The sequence below is a fragment of the Cinclus cinclus genome, chromosome 12, assembly GCF_963662255.1.
Source record: "Cinclus cinclus chromosome 12, bCinCin1.1, whole genome shotgun sequence".
In the NCBI taxonomy this organism is placed as follows: domain Eukaryota; kingdom Metazoa; phylum Chordata; class Aves; order Passeriformes; family Cinclidae; genus Cinclus; species Cinclus cinclus.
The window spans coordinates 7,299,141-7,324,929 of record NC_085057.1 but is presented as its reverse complement, the minus strand read 5'-3'; the positions used below and the strand labels follow the sequence as shown (position 1 = coordinate 7,324,929).

At 42.1% G+C, this 25,789-nt stretch overlaps 1 protein-coding gene across 4 annotated transcripts in view; it reads right to left on the bottom strand.

Annotated features, from left to right (window-relative positions):
* CADPS (calcium dependent secretion activator) overlaps positions 1-25,789 on the bottom strand; it is a 203,982-nt gene that overhangs the window by 43,623 nt on the left and 134,570 nt on the right. For 2 of the 4 annotated variants that reach the window (XM_062501030.1, XM_062501031.1), the window contains exons 14-19: positions 25,627-25,728; positions 24,744-24,807; positions 23,880-24,003; positions 11,292-11,398; positions 5,600-5,756; positions 4,480-4,621 (exon numbers count right to left, since the gene is read on the bottom strand). In XM_062501030.1, the coding sequence (XP_062357014.1) occupies positions 4,480-4,621; positions 5,600-5,756; positions 11,292-11,398; positions 23,880-24,003; positions 24,744-24,807; positions 25,627-25,728 (696 nt within the window). Of the gene's footprint in view, positions 1-4,479; positions 4,622-5,599; positions 5,757-11,270; positions 11,399-20,538; positions 20,557-21,418; positions 21,488-23,879; positions 24,004-24,743; positions 24,808-25,626; positions 25,729-25,789 lie in introns of all 4 variants that reach the window. The other 2 variants (XM_062501029.1, XM_062501028.1) reach the window with 2 other exon arrangements.

The window sequence follows — 25,789 nt, the reverse complement described above, 5'->3', positions numbered from 1 at the left end:
TTAAAATTCAAGAAGTGACAGTGTTATATTAATAAAAACACTGTATTAATAAAATATGACTTCTAGAGTAAACAGTATACTATATTCACACGGAAACATATTTCTTTTATACAACACATTATTTTGCTGATGCAAGAATATGTTGCAAGAATAAGTTAGTACTCTTAAAACAAAACAAAACAGCAAAATAATGGAGTATATTATGTTAACATACAGTAACTAATGTAATAAAATATTCTCCTGAATTGACATGCACAGTTTTTCAGGTTCAACTGATCTAATTATCTGAATAACAGTTGCAGCGAGACCTCTAAAAAATGATTACTATTACCAACAAATGTTCCATGAAGCCTGCAATTGTTCCGACCATAAAACTACAGGTCCAAGATGAGAAACTGTTTCTAGAAGCCAGCCATGCCTATTTAATATAGATGGCTAAATATAACCTCAGCCATCAGGCAGGGAATGTGGGCATTTGCATCAACAAGATGAAGGCTGTCTGATTTAAGACAACTCAGCTTCAGGACCGGATCCTGATACGTTTGATGAGAGACACACCGGAGCTGCACCGCTTGTTTTCCTGGTGTCTTCTGCTTCAGCCCTGTTTGTGAGCTGTGTGAGCTGTGGAAATGGCTTTCACCTGGACTGTCTGCTGGGAAATTCTCAGTGCAGACAGACTGGCAAAGTACCCCTGCACAAACTCCCAGCGCTCATACTGTACCACAGCACTGGTCACAGCACATCCAGTTGCACCGCGGCTGCTGCTCCTGTGGAGCTGCCCTAGCAATGAAAGGAGGGCAGAAAAATCACAGTATTTTTACTGAGCTGTCTCTTGGGTTCAGAATAGAGCTGAATGAGACCCTTGGCCACACCTAAATGCTCAGTTCCTACAGGATGCCTGAAATGATTTAGTGATGGAAGATGCAAATGCCTGTCTCTTCCATCACTATAAACACTTGCAACCTCACTGTCGAGGCTGAGCAAATGCTCAAGAGCAAATCTTTTCGCAAAAGCCTTGATGTGAAGCAAAGAGCTTGATAGTGAAGTAGGCAGTCAAATCTGTGCTCTTCCTGTGACTGACACCCAGAATAGCAACAAAAATACTCACTTTCACTACAGCGGTGCTTCTTTTAAGGGGAAACATTTTTCACTATCATTCTGTAGTTGTACAACCTTATAAAATGATTAGTATAATCATATTGTTCAAGTTCTGACATTTATATTATTGATACATTTATAATTAGTTTGCAAAGTGTTAGTGAGCAATTAATAGATGCCAAAGCCAGGACTACAGAGCGGTAGAGAGAGCCCTGGGTCAATGAGTAATGTCCTAGTCAAGGCATTGAAACTGGTTATCACTGCATGAGCTTTAGCATTTGCTCAAAAAGATCTTTCAACACAGACACACACACAGAGACACACACACATACGTGTCAGCTGGCTGCGAGATAAATCAGCACCCTCTGAGAAGCTAGCATGAATAAAACCCATTGCAAACCCTACTTTTCCAAGACCTCTCAACTCACCAGAGAACAGACCTACTCTGTATCCTGCATACTTGGATGACTGTGCGAAGGACAAGTGTTCCACATTTCTCTGCGTGGATTCATACAAGCGCACCAGCTGCTCTAGCTATAGGGCACGGACCCCCTGCAAATTCAGCAGCTCTGCAGAGGCAGATTACAGAGCCCGCATGAGCACATAACATCCATGCTTTCCCCCCCCCCCCATTTTTTTCAATACTTAACAGTATCTCTCTCACTGTGATTTCTATACCTAACTCCTCAGAGCATAAGGTGCAGGGTATTCAGCAATGAAAATAGAAGAAATACATACTTGCAAACTGCCATCTGGTCAGGTTATGGAGGGCTATATATTTCAGCCTTGACTGCAAACACAAGTACAGAGAAACCCTTTCAAAAGATTCTGTGTTGTGCAATAATTTCTTGGTTAACAGGAGATAATGAGATTTCCTTCTCATAATGCCCGGTAGAGATCCAGGACAACAGCAAGCTTGGTGGAATGGTCAGCTTTGATGATCTGTCTTTGCTGGCCAACTTGAAGGTCTATCTCCAAAGCAGAGGAACATTCTGCAGTGTTCCTGGTTTCCAAAAAAAGCTCTGCTGGAGAGGTGTCAATAGAAGGTCACAATTTGGTTGGGAATTGGCTGGTCCAAACTATTTGAGAATCCATGACCAAAAATTCAACTGTGCTACAGTATGGACATGTGGGGTGAGAAGAGAGAAGATAGAGGAGGGCAAATCTAACAAAATAAGTCTCTAACCTGAATTTTTCTGCAAGTTCCCCGTCGATCAGACAAAGAGGAGCAGGTGGTCTGCCCAGGAGGCAAAGAGGAAGATGCCTTAACATTTAGTTCTGAACAGCACATGAAAAATGTCATAAGATCCTAGGAATGACACTTCTCTTTTCCTTTGCACTGTATGTGCCACCCTCTGGCACTCACTGGTGCCTCTCTTCACCGGGCCACATCACGTTGAGCCAGCGTTTGCAACTCACACGTTTGTGTGCGAGACATAAGAACAAAATATCAACACATGAAAAAAAAAACCATGGTGCATCTTTTCACCAGATGGACAGAAGCTTCTCGTGGAAAGCACCCACTTTCCTGCTGGAAGAAATCTTTTAAATACCCAAGTCTGTAAGAGAAAGAGTCCATTCTGGGCTTTTGTTTGGAAATGCAATGCTCAAAGCCCGCTGTAACTGGAACTCCAGAAGGGAATAACCATCAAAAGAGAACTAAGAAAAGATCTTTTATAACTATCAGAGATAACTTGGAAATGATAGATGCTGGCATACCCAGGGACAAAGCATTTTGTCAGGCAAGAAGCACATCCAAGTACTTATGGACATCTATAGTTAACTCCCTGAAGTCATTAAAAAACAAAAGGATGACAGCTTCTGATAAAAGGAAAAAAAGCAGAATTATTTGTTTATTGAGTGCTTGACTCAGGTGGACAGGTACACGGAGTTAATGGTCTCTGTTTCATAACAGACAAGGAAATACATATTTTTTACTAAAGCAGAGCTCTGAAACTGAAGTTAATGCTAACTTCGAAGTGCAATTCTGCTTGAAGGAGTGGCTGTAAAAATGGCATTCTCCTACTCGAAAGATCTATTTCTTGTATGTTTTCTGGGTCACATCTGCTTATTTGAAACAAGATTTTTTAGGATCTTTAATCCTGTTAGCCTGCAGACCAAAGACAGCAAATGGAAAGTGAGAGAGGCTCCTGAATGCCAGCCACTTAACCCCACTCAAAACAGAGGGGATGATCAGGTGTCAAGAAAAAGCCCGAGATTTGGCAGGCAGAATCCTTACGGATGCTGAGGATGCACAAGAAAGAAAGGAAAAAACCTGGGTACTCAGACTCCAGGTTGCATATGGGAGGCTGGCTGCTGAACAAAATCTCTTTTCCTTGTAAACGGAACATATTTGGTGTGAAAAGCCCTGAAAGACCACACGTTCTTTTATACAGCAACCTCTGAGAATGAGGTGCCATTTCACTTTGCCTAGAGAATGACAAAAAAAGCAAGGAAAAGAGTCTCTCTAGAGGTCACCTAGTCCCAGTTCCTGGTCTGAGGCACTCCCAAACTCATGTTGCTTGCAAAGGGTCCATCTTTCTCTTTTAATATCTTTATTAGAAGGAAAAGCCAGCTATTTCCCTGTGTAGGATCTGACTTGGCTTTACAGAGCAATCATGACAGGGTTCAGCAATGCTTCAAAACCTGTGAAATAACAACAGTAATCCAAAGCACATGTCACATTTTTATCAGTCACCAGCTCTTGAGTTCAATTTGGGTTTTTCTCAGCCTCCCAGTTTCTTGCTGGTAAACTCCTAGCTTTCCAAATGTAAGGGATGATTATGCTTGAATAATCTTGCCCATGCTTCACTTTGGTTTCTGCATGTCTATTCCTACAGGCAGCGGAGCTGGGACTGGCAGAGCTGCCCTGGACATGGGCACATGTGCAGCCACCAGCCATGGGGCTGATGCCAGAGGCACACACTGCATTATCCCTCCCACAGGGTGGGTGGAAAAAATGAGTATTGAGAATAAATACAGCAGTGACTCAGAGGGGTTATAGGGCTGGAACTGAACACAGTGAAGCGAGATTTTTTTGTTCTGAAAAGGAGCTATGTGAGTTCAAAAGCAGCATTGGAAAAGGCCTTTTAGAATGGGTTCCAAAAAGCCATGGCAGTTAAGAAGGTTTTCCCATTTTCATGCTTCCCTGTTCAAAGGCATACAGTTCAAACTGAGGCAGCAATGCATTTCAGAAAGTCAATACCATTTCCCTCATTAACCTGAAAACCCTGAAGAGATCAGGCCTCCTATTTATAGCATTAAACTAGAATGTTTAAATAATTTTCTGCATGTCCAATCTAACGTTTGCTAGTTCACCTCTATATGAATCTCCATCCATTTGCACCCAAATTCCGATTGTATCAAAGGAGGTTTCCTTACTTTACTGGCTCCCATGACTCCCGCTCAAAGCCCCTGTGAATTGACTGTGCAATTGAGGACTCCATCAGATCGACATATCTAACAACAAGTGGAGCAAACAGGTCTTGGAGGTGTTTGTGGAATTTTCCATTGCACAAATTATCTAGAATAGATAAATAAAAGTATAGTAAGACACTAGTGTTGCTGCAACCTCTGTAACAAACCACAGTGTGGCACTTCATCAAACAATGAATTTGTCAGTGAACAGGAAAACTTCAAGAACACAACAGGAGCTGGAGTTCATGACACAGAGAGCAGGAATGACTTCTTACTCAAACAAATAAAGAGACAACGAACCCTCTTTTCCATTAATGTCAAACTTACAAATACATTATCACTTCCTGTGAATAAAAGCAGTGTAAGAAACACAGCATGGCAAACATTATGGCTTTAGCAGGTGGAAGAATAATTTCTTCTTTGGTTGCTCGGTACCATCATGTAGCAAGTTCCAGCTTGCTTTCTGAGGATGAGTCCCTGACTTTTTTCACATAGTCTTAAAAAGCTGGCTGGGGTCCTGGTCTAGGACCTAGCTAAGGCAATGCCACTTTTTCCACCAGCTCCCCAGGGAGGGTTGGACTACCAAGGAAAGCGCCAAATCCTCACATGGGTTTTGAAAGCATGGGTCCAGGTGCTTCAGAGAATTGTCTTATTTCACAATGCACTATTCTGAACTATTCCTGCTTCCATTTCCTTCAATATTTTCCTCCCTTCAATAAAATCTTAAAGTAGGGCCTGGTTTACTCCACATTAAATAAATGCAGTACATACATATAAAACGATACACACATTTAATGACAATGAGATACAGAGTACTTAATTCCCTGTTTATCAGGCAGCTATTACCAAGAGACTTGAGAAGATGAAGCAAAATAAAAGTTCAACTTCCCACCTTTGACTGCAGTGATTTAAGGGGTGTGCTTTCTTTTACTACTGGCAATGTAATAACTGATGCTAAAAGAGTTTGTAAATCTGCAAATCTCTACCCATCTCAGTTCTCTGTGCAGTAAGGAGAGGCTGAAAGCATTATCAGTAACCTGAGCTGCCCACTGAAAAGGAAATGATCAGAATACAAAATACATACAGTCACTACGGAGGGAATCGTTTATGAGCTGGAAGAGCGGGAAGCTGTCCCAGGTGTCTGGGGGCTGCACCTCTAATGCTGCATCCATATCCACTGCAAACAGGGACAGGAAGGTCTCCGCGTGCTCAACCATTAGGTCTGACCACCAAGCAAAGGCCTTCAGAGTTGGTAGAAAAAGATAATAAAAATGTGTATTAGTTCTAATAAAGTACAGGGAAAGATGTTAGGCCACATAACTTTAAAAAAAACAACAAAGTGCATCTCATGGAAACTACCTTTATTGTAAAGAGAACAGTGCTTTGCAGCGCTAGCCTGCACGGGCAGTGCTAATCACAGAATTAGGTGCTGCTGTTCTAACACAAAGGTTTCTTGTAGAGGATCTCTTCAGAGCTCCACTGTAAAGGCATGCAGCTGTAACGTGGCAGAGAAGGTTTCATCTGTTCAATTTACAATAAATTACTTCATTCATCATTAATTATGCTAATTATCAGGAAAAAAATCAACTAATTCTTATTTCTAAAGTACAGAAATTTGGGAGTTTCTTCACTGTTCTTGTGGGTTTTTGGACGTATTTTTCAACAGTGTAAATTCTACTTGGATTCAGTGCTTGCATTTGTCTTGAAAAACTAGAAACCCGAGACATTAAAATCTGTCCTAAATAATTCCCACTCTGTTCTAAAGATATTTCAAACATCACCAGTAGAAGTTATTACAGCACTGTTCATTTTACATGGTTAGCTGACACACTACCAACTTTATGATGCTACTGATTAGGAACCCATTACAAAGCTCTACTATCAACATGCCAAGGTAAAAAAAAATAAAAATGTCTACAGCAAGCCTGTATTTTCAAAGAGGCAGGAAAAACATGTCTGAACTTGAAAACCAAAAAATATCAGTGAGATAACTTATTTTCATGCACATGGGTCCTTAAAATTCGCTGTGTGGGCTCTCTGAGGTGACATTCACATCATACATGTGAATTCAGATTGAATTTCACAATTTCACAATTCACAATGAATTTCAGATGTGAATGCTGCAAATGCGTGCATGCATGTTCAGTAGTCACTTCTGGCTGGGAACATGCAATATGAGAAGAGCTGTCCATAGGACCATGTGCTGTCCTTTTGAAGTGATAGGAAATTACTCAGTGACTTAGAGGAGCTAAGGAACAGCTCTGCAGTACTTGGCAAGGAAAAGAAACCTCTAGCTTAGGCACAAGAGCAGACATGAAACGGAAGAGATTGGGAATGGAGGAATAATTTTGAAGAGGAATTGCTAGTCAGGGAGGGGCATTTTTTGCAGGTTTTAGCAGACATTAATAAGCAAAATGGGCTTTCACTCTCTCAGGGTTCAGTTTTGATACACAGACGGAGAACTGCACTGATGTTCACTTGGTCATGGAGAGGGATCAGCAACACCAAAACAGGTTACTGCCATAATTTCTCCTGTTTTGGCTCGACTTCTCAGCTGCCAGGGATACTGGCAGGGAGTCTTTGGAGCTATCTCCACTCCTTCAATCCTTTAAAATAAAAAGCAGACTGACATTGCCCTGCTATTATTCCGTGAGTTGATATAAAATTGATGTGAGGGCATGGATAGATTGGGCATTGCACTCAGCATTCTCTTCCCAGAGCACATCCAAGATGTAAAACAACCAAAATAACCACATGACCCCCCAACTAATCTTATTATTGGGCCTGCCCTGTAACGGGGGTGAAGATGTGGATGAGGTGAGCTGTGCCATGAAGGCACAGCTTCAGCGTATGCCCATGTCTGAAGTGGCAAGCGAGTGAGTGTCCCACTGGTCATGGCATGGGGACCAGGTGGCTACAGCAGAGTCCTTTGTTTGGAAACTGTCCTCAGCTTCGGGCCTGTGCAGGAAGCTGCCCAGCTCTGCTGCAGCCCCTGCTGCTTGGAGATGCTCAGGGGCACAGTGGCAGTGGTGACAGTGGCCCTGGGCACTGCAGAGTCATCACTCTGGAAAAGTCAAATCCAAGGCGAGGGAGTCTGTGTGGGGCTGAGACATGGGGCAGCGCCCTTCAGCTCTTTTCCACATTTGGTGCTGGTGTCCAGCCAGGCTGAATGCTGGTGAGTGCCATGCTGGGAGGCAACAAATTGCTGAGAGACCACAGAGGAACCAAAACCATCAAGACGCAGGTGTGGCCCTGATGCCTGCTCCAACCTGCTCACAAAGGTGGGTGGGAAAGGAGCTCTGCTGAGCAGTGGGGCTGTGCAGGGTCCTCTTATGTTAGCAAAACCTGGCTGTGGTTTTCAGGGAAGCTGCAGGGGCTGTCCTTGCTCTGATGTGGTTTCTCTGGCTGTGCCTCTGCCATGCTGGCACCCACCCGACACTGCCCACAGGTCTGTGGGCATGGAGTGACCGCTACAAAGGACGGATGGCAACCGGCATTTGGGGGGAAGAGAAAAGAGGAGAGGACAAAGAATGTCTTCTGTAACAAATCCCAACATAAACACTTCAGAGTCCTGCAATAAGAACCTGCTTCCATGAAAAGGGAAAAAAGAGCTATTAAAAGAAAAAAGAAAAGCATGTGATCATTGGTGGAAAAAAATATGCCCAAAGCAGTAACAGTTTTCCTTTTGCTTGTTAAGTCAAATTTTAACTCCATAATTCTCTAACTTGTGTCAGGATCCTCAAACTCCTCCCTAATTTCTGTAAGCCGGATTGGTAACACCATACTTAGAAAACCTTCTTCAAGATGGTAACATTTCATTTATTTACCATCTACTTACCTGCTTTGCTTAAATAATAATGTAAAGGGGGAAAAAGTGTGCTTTCTAGCCAAACACACCTATTATTGTATATTTTACACATGGATACACATGTATATATGTATGACCTCAAGGAGTTAAGATACATATATACATATACACATATGTATACATAGAGAGAGAAAACACAAGTTTAAAAACAGGTGAATGGCACTGTCTCTGGCATTGTCATCAGTCATCCAGAGGAAGGGAAAGGGAGCTAGGAGACATCTGATGGGAGAGATGATACAATGACAGACACCTCTCTCTCCCAGATTACACAGGCACATGGATTCTGCTGTTTCTGCCTGTGCTTCCTTATTATGGGTAAGACAAACCCAACTGACTAGACATGATACTCCTCCTGTAATGATTTTTGAACATGCTGTGATTATTATTTTCTACATTCTCTTTAGGGAGTCTGCTTGGACGTCCACATGGGGAAAGAAGGGGCATGTGTTAATTACAAAAACAATTGTTTTTCAGTAAAGTAAGGCATTTCTTCAGTAAGCAGTGCAACTTAATTTTCTGTTGAATAACCAAAGTAGACCAAAGAGTCACACTTACAGGTCAAGCCTTCTCCAGGTGTGTGACAACTTATAAAAAAAAAAGTCACCTGGAATTATATGAGGGGAAAAAAAATTGCAGTATCTCAGCAATGCTCATTGCACTGTGACAGCATAATGTGGCTACAACACATAATAAAAACCAGTGATAAACCAGCCAGCCTCTTCTCTCTCTTCCCTGGTAGCAATTCAAAGTGTTCAGAGAGCTGGCCAGCTGCCTGTGCACTGCTGAAATGCCACAGCCACCCTCAGGTCAGGGATTCAAAAATGCACTAACAGTGTGCTGGGCTTCTGGAGAGAGATGGATTTCATCCTTCTAAGTCACCGTTCAGAACAAGGGACCGGGATGCCTCCTATCTGTGTTGGCATTAACCTTCTGTCTCTAATCAAAACCTTGTGACACAAAAGATGCTGGAGAACAGTTCTGAGCCTTCCTCCTCATGTGAAGATCTTGGCAGCGTGGCTGGCTGACTGTGACTGGTCCTGCAACTGCTTTGTCTTTTCAAAATAAGCTTGTTTTAAAAAACAGCTCCTTCCCAGCTGGTTGTACATCCAGCCTGTGCTGGTGAGGAGTAGAATAAAACAGTTTTTGCACAAGCATAGTGCTCTCAAGCACCTCTTGCTTAAGTGAAAAGGAGGTTTATTTCACTCTTCACCTCATATATTCTCTCTCTACATATAAATACTGTATATCCAGTACAAGGCACATACGGACAAAACCAGAGGAAGACCACTACCATTCTAGGCACTCGTGTAGTACTTAGTCCATCTCCACCACAGTGTACTAGAGGTCGGGTGAATGCAAACGACAGGTAACAACAGGCTGAGGAGCAAGTCCAGGCAGGTAGGGTTGTGTTGGGATGTAACTGCAGCGCTCGTAAAATATACCCATTGCTGCATGCATGGACTGGACTGCTATGCCACATTTACCCTCCTGTGTCAGGCCACCAGCTCTGCAAGCAGCCGACCCAAAGTTGCTGTTACATTCCTCGGTCAAAGTTACGGAAGCGAGGGCAACCAGGGTAAAATCCCAGTAGGAAACATGGCACTGAGAGGGCATGCACGGAATATGACAGGAGTGACTCGTGTCATTCGGTTTAGTCACATACCTCTTTCCCCTGCCAGGATCATCCAAGATTGAATGAACAGTAGAAAAACAGGGAGGAAATTTAAATACGCAATCAGGCATTAGTTGGGTTTTGTGGATTGCTGTGTATTATCAATAAGTAAAACTATACTGCATATTTAATACACACTGGAATGATTTTAGGTGATTGTGAAATTATTTATCAGATGCTCTTAATATTGTGAGTATATCTATATATATATATATATATCAATGGGAAGGAAAAGAGAAAATAGTGAAAGAGTGCAACAATACCTACAGTCATAAACAATAACTGCTCAGTTGGAATTTTAAAATTATTAACTTCCAATACGCATTCAAAAGCACCAGATTTACAGAGAACTCAGGGCTCAATCCTGCAGATACTTACATGGGTACGCAAGATCACCTGCTCAGGTAGCAATGTCCTGACATGCTGAGGCAGGACTGCAGCCAGCCATGCCAGCTGCCTGTGGGATCAAGTGTTTCCAGGATCAAGCCTCACAATTTTCTAGTGTATATTTGACTATGACATGGTTTCAATGGTTATAAAACACGAATTTTTCTGTTAAGGTGCTTCGAAGAGCTAGGAGTGGTTGTATTAGGCCTTAGATAACCCAGACAATGAGTAACAGAGCACAGTCCACCCTAACCTCTGTGACTAGTAACTGAGAGTATTCCCAATAAGCCAAGGCAGAAGAGGCCAACAGGAAACCAGGCAAGTTAATCATGTACTGAAGGGGCCCAGGGAGACCCCTGGAAACAACCTGAATTCTCAGAAAGGGGCAGAAAGGAGAATTGTTCTGTTCTGCTGCAGTTTTCCTTGCTCCCCTCCGGACAGCAGGAGCGGCAGCTGCAGCAGGGACCCCGCTCATGCTGGCTGGAGGCACACACACACAGGTCATGATTTGGAAATACGACCTTTCTGGAAAGTGGACAGGCTTGCTCTTGCAGATGGTAGGTGGTGAATATTTTGGGCAGATTCAGCTCCTGCTGGTACTGTCAGAAAGGCTGCAGACTAACATCGAGGAGAGCACAACTCAATTAATTCACCCTTTAGCCCTCCCTCCCCTCTGAAAACACATTCCTCCTGAAGCACACTTCGCCTTCATCGTACTTGAGAGTACTTTCAGGTTTTAAAAAAGATAACCCAGCACCAGTTGGGAAGATATCACACAAATATACAAAGCTCCCACCAGATCCTGCAGAAGACCTGGGGGGACACAACCTCGCCAGGGACGCTGCTCACCTCTGCATGGTGCTCTTCGTTTTGCTGTAGGACTTCAATTACCAACTCTGCCAGACGTATTGTATCTTCTAACTTTTTAGCTGGTGTGACTAACCGGCCTACATTCTCTGTAGTACAAGAACTCAAGTTAAAAGGAAGGCAGGGTGAAAAGCTAGATGAACAGTAAGTTATTTTAGAGGTTAAAAAAAAAAAAACAACCAAACCATAATATTCTGCAGCTTTAAAGATCTTTTCATGCATATGTTAAATGCTTATATAATTAGTACTGAGCAAACCAGAAAGCCACATTCGTTATTATACTATGAAAATACAGTGCTCCAGCTCCAAATTTCACAATACTGTCAGAGTTGGTTTGCTTTATGGTGGCACTTTATTAGTTTAAATAAGAACATCACATTCCCTAAAGACAGCATCTGGCCACTAATGTATGAACAATACGTATCCTTCGACGCAGAGGATGCTATTACAGGAATCATGTCTATATTATTTAAAAATTCTTTTAAGATCAATTCAAACAAATCTGTCTGCACTTGTAATAAATTGTCAGACTCAAGCAATTTAAATGTCACCTTCTACTAAAAGCAAAACTCGTAGGTCTGTCTTGCTCCAGGATTTAACTCCACAAGGGTCAGGAGTTACGCATGCTGGAGGGAGTGAAAAGTGGTAAATCCCACACTCATAGGTAAGATTTATATGGGAAAAGAGATGCAACTTTACAACAAAAACCTGGCAAAACAAACCAAAGAGTTTAAATCCTGGAGCTTCGTGTTTACCTGTGTCAAGTTATTTTGCAGTGTTTTCTGAAAATTCTAAAAAATAATTAAATTATATTCTTCCAGGTAATTTATATTATCAATAACACATTACAAATATGAGGTGCTGACAATACAGAACATTTAGAGCATTTCACTAGAAATAATGCAGAGGAAAAGAAAATAATCACTATTTCCCTGAACAACACCTTCTGCAGAGCTGACCACAGACATGTCTCTCTGGTCCACACCCAGGTCCCAGTCCCAGCTCTCCTGAGGAGCAAGGGCAAAGACGGGCATTTCACTACACAGCCAGTTCACACCTCTGCATCCATAGGTATTTTGGCCTCTCCATGGTATCAAACAGCAGCTCACTGCCCTGGAGTGTGCCAACTCTCTGTGATGGTTGTTGGGAGCAGGAGTGGAGTGGGAGACCTGCCCCCTTGGGATCCCCCATATGCCAACAGGCCAGGTACTGACAGGGCATCTTGCTCCAGATTTCCACACATCCTGTTTTTTCCCTAGTGTTTTGGTCTTGTTTACTGGTGGGACAGAAACTTGAGGTTGCACAAGGTGGCTTGTTATGCTTGACTGGTTCACCCAGAGAGAAATCCCTGCCTTGCTGAAGGCTCAGGAAGCTTCCAGGACTTCATTCTCCCCCTCAAAGTCTTGCCATCCCCTAGCTTTCCCTGAATACCTGTTTACAGGTTACACAGTTCCCATGAAAAGGAAAGCTGTATATCTCAGGACAGGCCCAAATGTGGCTGGTTTTTGGAGGAGCTCAGCAAGCTGGAGTCCGGCACTGTAGGGCCTCACCTTGGCTGAGGGACGGTAAAGCATCATGCAAATGAACTCTAGTTTTACTGATTTATGGCACAGATAAGGGCCTTGGGTGTTCCTTCTCCAGTTTTGCTGCTGTTTTTTGTATCACTGGAAACAACAACAAAAAAATAAAAATCAAGGATCTCCTTAATATAATTTACTGAGCAAATACTGAAATTGGAGAGCTCCTGGTTAACTCCTGTCTTTGTCCTATACTATCCAACATCTCAACGGCTACAAGAAGTAGAAACCTCTTCCTTTTGCAAAAGGAGTCCAAACACAGGACACTCAGTAAGATCTGGTTGTTTCTGCACCTCTGAAGCCACGGGTAAACTTTTTCATTGATCAGTGCAGCATCAGGCCCATTCTCATTTGCAACACTGATCTGCTCTCAAATATAACTAAAAGACAAAAGTGTTAATAAGAACAACTGCTCAAAGATGCTGTCTTTAAAGAAAATATTGATGCTTATATAACTTTGGCAGCCAGCAGATGTCAATCTTAATTTTTTTCCTTCTTATTTTAAATATTTCCCTGGTTAAGTTACTATACATCAGAATATTCTGCTAAGATAGCTGGAGCACTGACAGTTACATGAAACGTATACGATATACTTATCAAACATTTCATCCAACATCATGTAAAGCTCATACATATTTATAGTTTCCATGCAAAATGTTATGCAACAACAATGTTATTTTGTGCTGACGTTGATATTTGAAAATGTTGCATATGTCAGACATTGCTAGACAAAAAAATGTGGACATTTTGAAATAAATGCTACCTCTAAATCTCTAAAACCTACCACATCGCACTAGGTGTTTTGTATAAAGCTGCATATGAGGACTAGCTTTCTACTGCTACACGAGCGGCTGCTAGACTAGAAAACCACTGAATAAAAGAAAGGAAGACTATTACAGTACTTGGCGGCTGTTTGGCCATGCCTTTGAGCATATGATCTATCATGTTAGTCTGCGTTTGAGGAGATGATGGTGGCCCAGCCGGTGGCTTAGGCTTGGGTGGACGGGCTGGTTGTGCATGACGGAGAGAGAGAGACGCCAAAAGTAAAGAGACAAATGACTTCATAAACAGTGACAAAAAGATGGAGATTTCAAAAGGAACATAAGCAGAAATGATCAAATACAAATGGAATAAGCTGCTGGGTTTTTGCTTATCGGTATTTGGGGTACTACACAGTAATGACACCATTTGACAACACATATTCTAGAAGTCAGCAGATTCAAACATCCTACAGTACCGTGCAATCAGAAAGCCAAAAAATTCAATGTAAGTATGAAACCACACTTTGTGCAGTCACACGAGGAGACTGAGATAGGTTAATTCAGTTAAAACTCTGGAATTCAGAAAAGGTGAACCAAAAAACCCGACTTGAAGTCAGCTCCCCAATGCTTAGGCACGTTTAGCAATAGAATAATGAGCCATAGGGATTAATTGCTTTGCAAATATCAATTACACATTTTAGAATTAAACGTCACTGTTGGTTAAAGGGAGCTATAAAATATTCTTGTGCAATTTAAACATGTAAAAAAATCTGTCACTTAAAAATGTGTGGTTCCTGATCGTTTCCAGCTCATTTAATTATTTTCAACTTGGAATTCTAGTGGCTTTTATATTCTGGGTTGAATCATATATAAAAACTTGCCAGCTCTATCAAATATGTTACTTGCTATTCCAAATGTTAGAATACTGCAATCAGGACTTGACCCATCTGTCATATAGTTTACAATATCAGCATAGGAAAAATTCAAAGAAAATAGCCTTTCCTTTTACATACACCCAGAGAATAAATTATATGCTGTGAATATATTAACACAATAGTTTCTATTCCTTTTAATAACAGTTTTTAGCAGCATTGTGACTATTTTTAATCATGTCATTTGAAAGGAATCTGGCATATTTATCTGGACATTCTATTGCCAAAAGTCCTTGCCATTTTGCTTGCATTTTCCAGCGGGGGAAAAAAAATCACTTGGCTTGTGCAGAGGAGATTTCTGATTGCTTTTATTTCTCACAGAACTATAACACTTATCAAACTATAGTAAAGAATATTCAAGTAAGCCATTAAGGAGTGAGAGTTAGGTTGGTGCCCCTCTCCATACACAGGGATAGATACACATACATACATAAAAACACACACAGCGCACACATGTGCATGCACACACACACACACACACACACACACACATTTTTAGTCTTTTAAGCTGTGTAATGATTAATTCACACTCTCGGATTCAAGCTATTGTATTTCTTTCTTTTCCTTGTTTTCTTAAAACAGGAAAAGCAAATCTATTCATTCATCTCTGAATTAATCCTGATCTTTGTTCAATGTTTACCAAGGATGATTTTGTCCCCAGAAACAAACCTCTCAGCCTCAAGTGATAAAAATAACTTCTTTTTGGGCACTGGCCTAATGGCTTTCACTCTACTTTAAAGCATAAGCAAGAATTCAATTTGGCTACTCACTGATTGCTCCTGAGCTTGACATGCAGATGTAGGAAGAATATTTTATTGCCCATCACTGTGGAGAGCAGTTTGTGCCAAGGTTTCTGGATGGGAAGGGATGGTGGGGAGAGGGAATTGCACATCTCCTCCCACCCATGTCTGACAACCACAGGGTGGAAACCCCCCGCCACCCAGAGGAGTCTGTTGTGTGGCCAAGTTGGAGGCATCAAAGAGAAAGAGCTCTTCCTAAGAGTGCCAAAGCCAAGGTGAAAGGCATCTGAGTTGCACTCCATTGCACACCTCAGCACTGCAGCCCCCAAGCATCCTAAATGTGAAGTTCAGCCCCTGCCCCTAACAGCTACTCATCCAAAAATAGCCCCTAACAGCTACCCATCCAAAAATAGCTCTTAGACTTCACAGACATCCAGACTCCAGAGTGTTGAACGGGCCTGATTAGCACAAGTGTTTTCTGTCCTAGGGAAAAGTCATTAATAGAGAAAGAGGAGGAGGAAAAGGCAAGAGATGCAGCAGCATCTTCACGAGTTGCTAGTGCAGCGCGTACAGAACAGCTTGGAGGAGGCTCCCGCTGTGCAGTTGTCAGCACAGTGCCCCAGGGTGGCTCTCACTTCTCTGGGGGGCCTGTGAGAGACCCCTCCAGCACCTTACCCGGCTCCTGGCATCCCCCCACCACCACCCGCTCTGGGAAACAAGCTCCCACAAGGCACTGGAGCAGGCTAAGCAACAAACTCTTGATATAATTCTGATCTGGCCTGATCTGCACAAATATTCAGCTCTTTTCACACATTTCAGTTTTTCAGACCCAAATTCAAGGCACTTGCATGATAGCTGCAGAATCACCTGGAGCTGAAGGAGTGGAAGAGTTCTCTCTGATCCTGGGGGCTCTCTACAGCCATGATCCCCAACCCATACTTTTCTTTATCATCTCTTTATTGCAAGAAAATTTAAAAGATTATGGTCTGGCTAAGGAAAGGGATTAAGTTCCTCCGTAAATTTAAATAGAAATGGGGTTGTGACAGCCATGCACTATGAGGCACTAGAGTCGACATACTTCTCTGGGTCCAGGTCTCAGAAATAACACATTGGGTCCCTTTCAGGGGTGCTTCAGCTCCCACGCAGAGCAAGGGAGATGTGTGAGGCTGGATGGGTTTCATGGCACTTGCTAGTGATCAGCTGCAGCACGTGGCAGGTTTTGTTTCACTTCGGCTTTTCTTTCTTCCCCAGCTCTTTTCCTCTTTGATCCCTCGCTACAGCTAGTTTAGTACCAGAAATGCTCCTGTAACTGCTGCTCATGTGTGTCAAATGAATAAGATTTAAACACCTTCACCACTGAAATCAGAGCCAGGAGCAGCTTCTTATTGCCTGACAAAGTGCTTTCCTGGACAAACTTCTTCTATTATGCTTTTGCATGATAATGGCACATAAAATACTTGCAGAAGCTCAAATTATTTGGAAAAGCCTGGGTTTGTGCTCGCAAAGAGTTTCAACCTGCAGTAACAGGTATATTGACAAAACTGTGCTACTTTGGGTATGGATATTGCACACAATTCATTGTGTGTGACTCTTTACAGACCAGAAGATTTTCAAACTATGTACTTCTCTCTCAGCACCATGATTTCTACTGTATGGGTTACTAACACATCAGCAACATTAAGAATTACACAGGATAATAATATTATTGACTTCTCATATTTTTTAGAAGTGTAGCCACTGATTCAATGATTTCCTCATAATAATTAAAAATATATGACCCCTGTCAAAGGCTTTAGTGTCCAAGTGTTATGTGTGCACTCATTTGTGAGCCAATCATCAAAACAATACAAAAAGCTGCTGTTCTCAAGATAGTTATAAAGCATAATGGACTTAATCCAAGGACAAGGCAGGGCATCTTTTTATTATATTCAGGAAATTAATTTACATGTATCTGAAAGGGATTTCAGTGGTGTTTTTCCTCTCAAAATAAGATGTTTTATTTTAAAGGGAAGAAAAGAATCATAGAAATGTATTTTTTCTTAGCTCAGAAAGACATGCCAATTCACCTCAAAACCTCAATATACTAAGAGAGAACTGCTCTCCTGATTTTCTAATGATTATTGAGCCTAGTGAAGAATTTGTGCCTATCTGAATTGTATCTCATGCCACAGGCAGCAAGTTGCTCCCGCAGTTGGTGGGAGACTCATAGAAAGATAACATCAGAATGCAGATCTCTGGATTTCTGAAGCTTTTGCAATAACTTTGTGCTGCATTAGACACTGTCTTTGAAAGGTCAAGAGGAAATTCTGAAAACTGTGTAACGATTCTTTGTTAAACACAGCTGAATGCCACTTCAAGGAATGAAACAAAAAAAGCAGCATTTCAGCACACACGGATACAGCTTATAGTCATGCCTGAGTGGAAGTATAGGATTTATTAATGACTTCAGCCTCCACTCCTGCGTATGAAGATGGATGCTTTCATATATTTTACATTTTTATTTACTCAAAGAATTCAACTTTATTTTCTTCTTAAGCTTTGCGGTTTATCACAAATGCTGGAGTGATTGCCCAGCAGGGGTTGGGCTGACAGATCACACAGGACCTCTCCTTGCCTCAGACCTGGTCAACTGACAGTCAGCTCAGCTCCTCAGCTGAGTTACGGATATGTGCACAGAGCTTCCCAGGCTGAGATCCAGAAATAGGGAAGGCGAGTGACGTAAAGCGAGCATGGGACTGTGACAAGGGCCAGTACGAGTGCCTTGGAAAATGCCACTGCTTCTTAACAACCTGCTCTGCTGCTCTAGTCTAAACCCAAGCTCTCCTGCACCCGCTTCCCTGGTGGAGGATGTCTTCCACGCCTGCTGGGGTGAGTGTACCATCAAGATGCTCCATGGCTGGTGCCAGCTGGGGCTGACGCAGCCCAAGCTGCCGTGCTCAGTCCCTCTCCTACGGGTGCACCTGGGTCCCAAGCCTGACACAGGCACCTGAGAAATGTCTGCCTCTGTACAGGCACTGCAGTTGCCCCTTGCTGCTCCGTGGGCAGCACTGACCCCTGAACTGATCGGGTTCCAGCTTCACACCCACCTGGAATCACCACTGGGTGTGTTTTCAAGTGAGGTCAAGCTTCCCCAGGAGCCCATCCAGGGAGGACAGTGTGTGCCAGCCATGCAGCACAGCGAGATGTGGAGCTTTGGGAGACTCCTTCCCTGCACAGAGAAGCAGGGGATGGACCAACTGCTGAACAGGCAAAAACCTGGTATTCTGGATAGTCCAAGAGTAGGTGGTCTGCCTTGAGGACTTCAGTGAGTCCCTGTGCTCTCCAGCTACTTTCCATGAGATGACCCATGGCTCTGCCACCCACACCCTGGCACAAAGCACTGAAGTGAGACTTGTCTCCATCGCCTCTTCACTGCTCATCTCCGTGCACCAACTCAACACGACCATGAGAAATCTCTCCTTACAGAGACCAAACTCAAACTGCAATATGAGAATTACTCAGCCTGAAAACTGAACCTCCCCCCAGTCTTACACCAAAAACAAGTTTGACAACTGTCAAACTGACAACTATTGCTTTGGCTGGCACCACCTCTGAAGCTGCCTGTACCCAACTCCAGCAGTGCAAGGTGGCACCTGTGTTCATGGGAACCCCGTGCATAAGGGATACAGGAGTTACTCTTTTCTAAAATAATTATGTATTCCTGACTAACATAAACAAACATTTATTGAAAGGTTGCAATTATTAATCTTAGTGTTAGTAGCTCTGTCTGATTAATAATTAATTTATTTTTAATTCTTTTAGTGCAGTTCCCTGTTTAATGTTCTATTTCAATATTTTAAAGGCAAGACACTACACGCTTCTCAGGAGAAAGGAGAACCAAAGGGTAACACTTGTGTCTTTAAGAAGTTGTTTTCAGTGTCTTATTTTTATTCTTGCTTCTGGCAAAATAAAAAAGTCAGGCCAAACCCAAGTCACTTTTGACTACACTTAAGCTGAGGGACTAGTTTCAAGTGAGTCCTGCTCACCTTGCTTGATTTTTTTTTTTAAAACTAAGGGAGATTTGTGGGCAAAAGCAGTAGAGTCAACTCCCTGTGCCCTTTCACTTACTCCAAGCATTGGAAAGAAGCAGATTATTTTCAAACAAGCTGGGCTATAGGAATGTCTGTCTGAATTTCTGAACTGCAGGCACATGACAGGTTGCTTCAGCAAGCACGATGCTCCATGCAGTTATTGTGCTTAATGCACAACAGCCTGAGCTCACTCTACTCATTACAGTTAATGGTAATGATTTGGATTATTGTATTTACTTTTGTTTATTTGCAACTTTCATAGATGTAAGGAAAAATTATTCTCCATTTTCTAAATATTGATCGTCATTTACAATTCATTTTACTATGATGCAAGAGATTATGGGCCAAATTTGAGCTGAGGAGGTGTGGGGAAGCCAGAACCAGCCTCTTGTATTGCTATTCTAAAGCAATTTCCCTGTGCAAACAGAGCTGAAAACAACCGGATCCTTACTTTATTCCCCACAAAACAGAACAATCTACTCACAAAAAGAAATGAACAGTTCAGGTTTCAAGGACTTTGGAACTAGGACTCTGAGATACAACAGAAACGAGAAGAGGGGCTGCAGAGCTCCACCATCCCTTCTGCAGAGATGTGCACTTGAGCTAAGCCTTTCCCTTGTTACATGTCACCACAGGTTATAAACAAGAGACAAACAAGACTTCTGTCCCACCAGATTGTTTGTTACACAATAACAAATAAATAGAAATAAATAAAGAAAGAAAAACCCAGTCCTCCCATCAGGGCAGAAAACAGAAGGTATGAAAACCAAAAATGAACGTTAGTTTACTTATAAATGTGCTTGTTAGGTGTGGAAAATTAATGGCCAAATCACCAACATTTTTTAACCCAAAATGAGCTGCAGTTCTTTTGAAAAACAAGAAACCTTCTCTTTACAAAGACTAGATTCTTCCTTACAACTGTCTCCTAAGGAGACACTACATCTCTACAGGGTATTTTAAATCTACGTTCTATTCTATGAAAGCAGGAAAAGGAGATTATGTAGACAGCACAAATTAACTCCTTAAGTATCAATGCATCTCCATTTTCAGCCTGAAGGAGTACATATCTTAAGGAGCTATGAAAATAGAAAACAAAATAAATATAACTCAACAGTCCTAACAATTTATAATGCATATACAATTGTTCACCTGCATCCTTTTGATTCTCTATATGAAAGAGAGAAAGCAACAAGGAGAGAAAAGAGAGAAACAAGAACAGATATGCAGGATTAATGAGCAAGTGGACCGCACAGCCCCCCAGTTATGTGTGATATATGACACTTGAAAAAAAGAAAATTCACCCCGTCTCACCCCCCGCCCCCCCGAGCGTGGGGTTACCAAAGGAAGCTCCTTTCACGGAGGTGAGAGAAAACGCTGCACAAATAGAAAACCAGAGAGGGAGAGCTCTGAGGACACAGAGGGGGTCTCCAAGTGACAGCAGGGTCGGGGTGTCCCCTCCAGAGCTCGGTGCAAAGGAGTAAGTGAAAAAATCAAGGAGGAGAGCAAGTAGAGTGCATCCTTTTGCTGAGAGCTAACAGACAGGAGACATTAAGATCTGATGTACAGAGAAAGGACAGCCTTATACGATCTTATACACAGGACTGGGTAAAGATTTTATACGCAGGCAAAGGGATGGCTTTTTCCAAGTGTCCTTTATCTGACCTCTAGCTCACTTCTCCACAATGTAGCTGCTACCTTTTGATTGTGTACCAGTGACAAGCACTTTACAAACTGGGGTTACACAGAAGCAAAGTAAAAATGCATTCAGGTCACGGACATTAGGAAGAACTGAAAAAACTTAGACAGTCTGAGTTTGTCACAAACAGATGGGTTAATTGTCTAACCTGTTTTAGGCTGATAGAAAGTGACTGGACTTCTCACACTGGGTTTCACAGACAGAAGCAACAGACAAGCCAATGCTAAAAGACTTGAAGCAAGGAGAGTGAGTTGGTTTGGATCTGGACTTTCTTGAGGTAATGAGAACAGAGAAAGTGAGGACAGCATGGAGAGGAGGGTGGTAGGTACTCACGAATGGTTAAATCCATCACTTGAGAGGCCAAGCAGAAGACAGGATGCTCATACATTTCTCTCTTTTTCCCTATAAAAGAGGATTTGGGCATGCAAGAGGCTTAGGTCAGAGGTAAAGAGGTTACAGGCTATAGGTCAGAGGAAAACTTCATATCAGGTTAAAAGGAAAGCCACAGAGTATTTTGGGATACACACAGGATAAAAAGAAGAAAAAAAAAAACAAACAGAAAAAGAAAGGAAGATTAAAATTTGAGATCTACTGGATTAACCATTCAGCATGCCCATGAGCCACAAGAGAGGCTGTGACCATGACTCTAGAGGTTTGCTCTGAACTGTTTGCAAGAATATAATGATCAAAACATCATGAATAGAGGGAAATAGAATTTAATTGGTTTAAGGCTTCGAGATACTAAGGATTTCAGCCTTCAGTATCTAAGGCTTTCACAGGTATTTCTTCATAAGCATAGCCTCAAGCACTGCTGCCACTGATTTGGTTCCGCATTTCTGACAAAAGTGCCTTAAACATGTGGCTATTCAAATGTCATTCAAAAGCAAGATTTCAAAGCCATGTCCAGCGAACAGAAACACATCTCACCAAGGTAAACTTTTCATTTGCTCTTCTAAGGAAGTATTTGAATATACAGTGGACTATGCTCATGAAAGAAAACCTGATACATGCAGCTGGCGGATGTTGGGTTGTTCAAATTAACAATCCCAGCATGCTTGGAAATTGGTGTTACAACCACTTTTGTAGAAACAGCATCAAAAAGTGGCTGTGGCCAATCACAGATAAAGGAGGAGAAAAGCAGAAGAGAGCAGATAGTGTGGAATGAACTATTTCTCTGAAAAGGCAGCTGGAAAAAAAATAGGTTTGTTGCTTCAAAGTATTCCCAGACCTAAAAGTCGCAGTGCAAAAAGAGAGGGCAGATAATTAACACAACCAAGAAGAATTGAGGCACAAAAGGAAAAGTACACACTAACTGTTCTACTTTGGAAATGAATGCATTTTTACTTACAGATCATAAAGTTTGTTTTTGCATAGATTTATCTGAAAGAAGAGAGCAAATCTTACCAACGAGTTAGTGATATTTATACAGAGAACCTAAGGGAGCCAGCCCTGGGTAGAAGCATCCGTCAACAGAAAAGCTGTTTTTGATTCTCAGTCCTTCTCCATCCTTGTCAAGTATATTTAAACATTGCATTTTACAGAATACACCAATTAAAGTATCCTCTGAAGTTGAGTACTTCGATAAATTGCCTGATAATACAGTGCTTATGAAACCTTCTTCCTTCTCTATTTTTGTCACTCATTACCAAGTCAAGAGTTGATAAACATCCTTTTAGTGCCCAATTCTTAAGTGTTTCTCACTGGATGCATAACAATGAATTCATTACCACTGGTACACAATTTGCATCATTAGACAGAAAAAAAAATGGAAAAAGAGAGGACATGTCATGTACAGAACCTGGACAATTTGCCATATAATAACAACCCAATTTTTCATGTAAACAAGAACTAAGAACAAATCAGAGGGAGTTTTAGTTTGGGGTGGTTTTTTTTTCTCCTCTCAATATTGTCCTATAGGCATACAACAATAATCTTGGCTGTGGGAAAGCTTCACATCACACATGACAGAAACCCAGAGTCTAGAGCAGAACATACCATTCATCTGGAACACACAGGTTTAAATAATTGGGAACTTGGAAAAAGTTGGGAGGGAGTTTCAAGGTGGGAACAGCAGCCAACAAGGTACCAACACAAACTGATAACATATAAAGAACGACTGTATCATAGAGCTTCAGTAACACATATCCTCCAGCAAACTTTAAAATGTCTTTTTGATGGCTACATGTGTCTCTGGTCACTGGTTATTATTCTCCCATAACTTAAAAGGCCAAAAATATCAGCTTTGCCAGATTCGGAGTGACAAGAAAGAAATCCGATGCAAGTATGGGATCACTGATCAATGACTGCAATGCAAACTGCAAAGACAATGAAACACACCCAGAAAAAAAAGACATTTTAAATTGGCTACAAATGATTAAACATAAATTAAACAGTTTTTCAGCTTTTTTATTTTCATTTGACTCCTGAAGTGTCACAAGCAATTAGCTGCACTGTACCTTCAGCTGTAAAGATGACATCGCAAGTATTTCTCAATTTGTTTTTTAAAACCACGACGTGAGTCTGAATACTACACCACTGGCCAAATGCACTAACGACCAAAGGAAAAGAAAGCTACAGTTCTTTTTAACTGTTTCCTCTCTCCTTTCCAGAAAAAGAAACAATTTGCATAGCTTCCATTCTTAACTGCTTCCGAAGCCAATACCACAAAAATACCACAACAGTTTTATCGACAAGAGAGTAAATAGCAAATGAGCTTTTCTTAAAGAGCTCCCAGCCACCTAAGCTGAAGCTGAAATGCAAGAAAAATTTTAATTTCAGAAAGAAAGAGCCTTACCTTCAATTTTGGCATACTCTGATAGCCGAGTATAATTGACTAGAGCTGCTTGCTCCAAGCATTTACGGATGACTGTTTTTACCTCCTCTTGAGGGACCGGAGTAACTATGTCTTTCATCAGAACCTTGACACAAGAAAATCTGATTTGTTGTGGCACCCAGAACTGCTTTTCTCCAAGCCCAGCACAAACATCCATTCCGATGCTAGTGTTGTGTGGCTCTCAGGGCACGTGTACAATCCACAGGACTCACTACAAGGTCACCTTGGCCAGCCTAAGATGTGGGACTGTATTATTCCCCTTCTGTATCTACACTGTATGGCATGCCCTGAAGTCTGTGATGTTTTTTTACGGTATGACATTAAGATCTATCACAACTTGCCCAGTGTCAGGCAATGTTTTGCCCTTCCCAGGCTCTACTGACTGACTTGGGTTTGGGTCTGGACTTGGCAGAGGTGGGAAGGATGCTGTAGCAGCAGGAATGCTGGAATGGGGATGGGGAGGATCATGGTGAGCATGTTTTATACATCCAGAGGGAACAAGTCTGGCTCAAGATGGAATTTTCACCAGGCAGCAGCCAAGCATTGCTGACAAGGGTCTGTGATGTGGATCTTTTGCAGGCAGACTCCTCACCCTCACCTGACAGCACAGACACAGGCCATGCTGCCTTTAGTGGTCAGGCTACACAGCTGCCTCTCAGCTGAGGCAGGAGACACCAAATCCACCTAACCTAAGCCCCACATTTCAGCATAAGGTATCCTTAATCACATGTCCTATGCAAAGCCAACAGCTCCTCAAGCTTTTTGAGATGGAAGGATATATGAAAACAGGTAATTTTAATTACTCTCTGCTATTTCTGTTCTTACCCTTTCCAGCAGTGACAGAGTGGCTTTCAGTGCACCCTCTGGACGGCCAAATGGAAAGCAGTACCTAGAAAAAGCACATCATCTTTGCATTAGACCAAGTACACATGAACAAAGCCTTCCTGAGCTATAAGGATGCTTTCCTAAATATGTCCAAGCAATTCTCTAGTCTCTCTGCCTGGAATAAGCAGTCTTTCTAAAGGCTAACTTTCTGAAAGGTTTTGTTGGTGTAGACTAAGGCAGCAGAAGAGAATATGGATTAGTAATAAGCTGATAATTTTAGTAGTTTATTAAATCTGGGTGTCACCTGGAGAGTTTTTATGTCTCCTTGAAGAGTTAACATCTAAAAATGGGGGGGAAAACGCTCCTCTGGAAAGGACATTTACTTCCAGCTGGAGACTTGGCAATGCAGCAGGGTGTAGGTAACATCACTTGTCTGTATGTGAATGTGCACAGCCTGCCTGACCTGATCAGTGTGCTGGGGGTCATTCATCCCTTTTAGGGGAGGTATCAAACCTTTCCAAACTGTGACATCCCTGCAGAAAACCCTACCTGCAAATACAAGGGAGAAGGTAAACGGGTAATAACTGAGCAGAAAGGAACAGAGAAATAAGAGGATAAGGGATTTTTTCGTTGTTATATTTTAGAAAAAATCCACAGCTTTACCATGCTTATGGGAGCAAGATGGTTTGAAATATCTTTTAAAGGATATATATTTAAAATCACACGCCAGCTATAAACATGCTTCACTGCCCTGTGTAGGTCTGTGTCACTTATGCAAAATTCTTGTGTGCATTCAAAACCTGCCTTTTGGCTTTGCTGCTTATAGGAGGGAGCTGTGAGGAAATCATTCCTCTCGCATTCTGCCTGGGCTCTGTGCCTTTACCTGAAATGTGTGATTTGATTCTCCAGCAGCACACGAAGCCGCTCCTTGATCTCTTCGAAACGCTCTTTCTCGTCCACAGTCACAGTTCCTATCCCGTCAGGCCTGCAGGAGAAATGCCACAGTGACTCAGACTCCACCCCAGTACCCTGGGACCTCTCCAAAG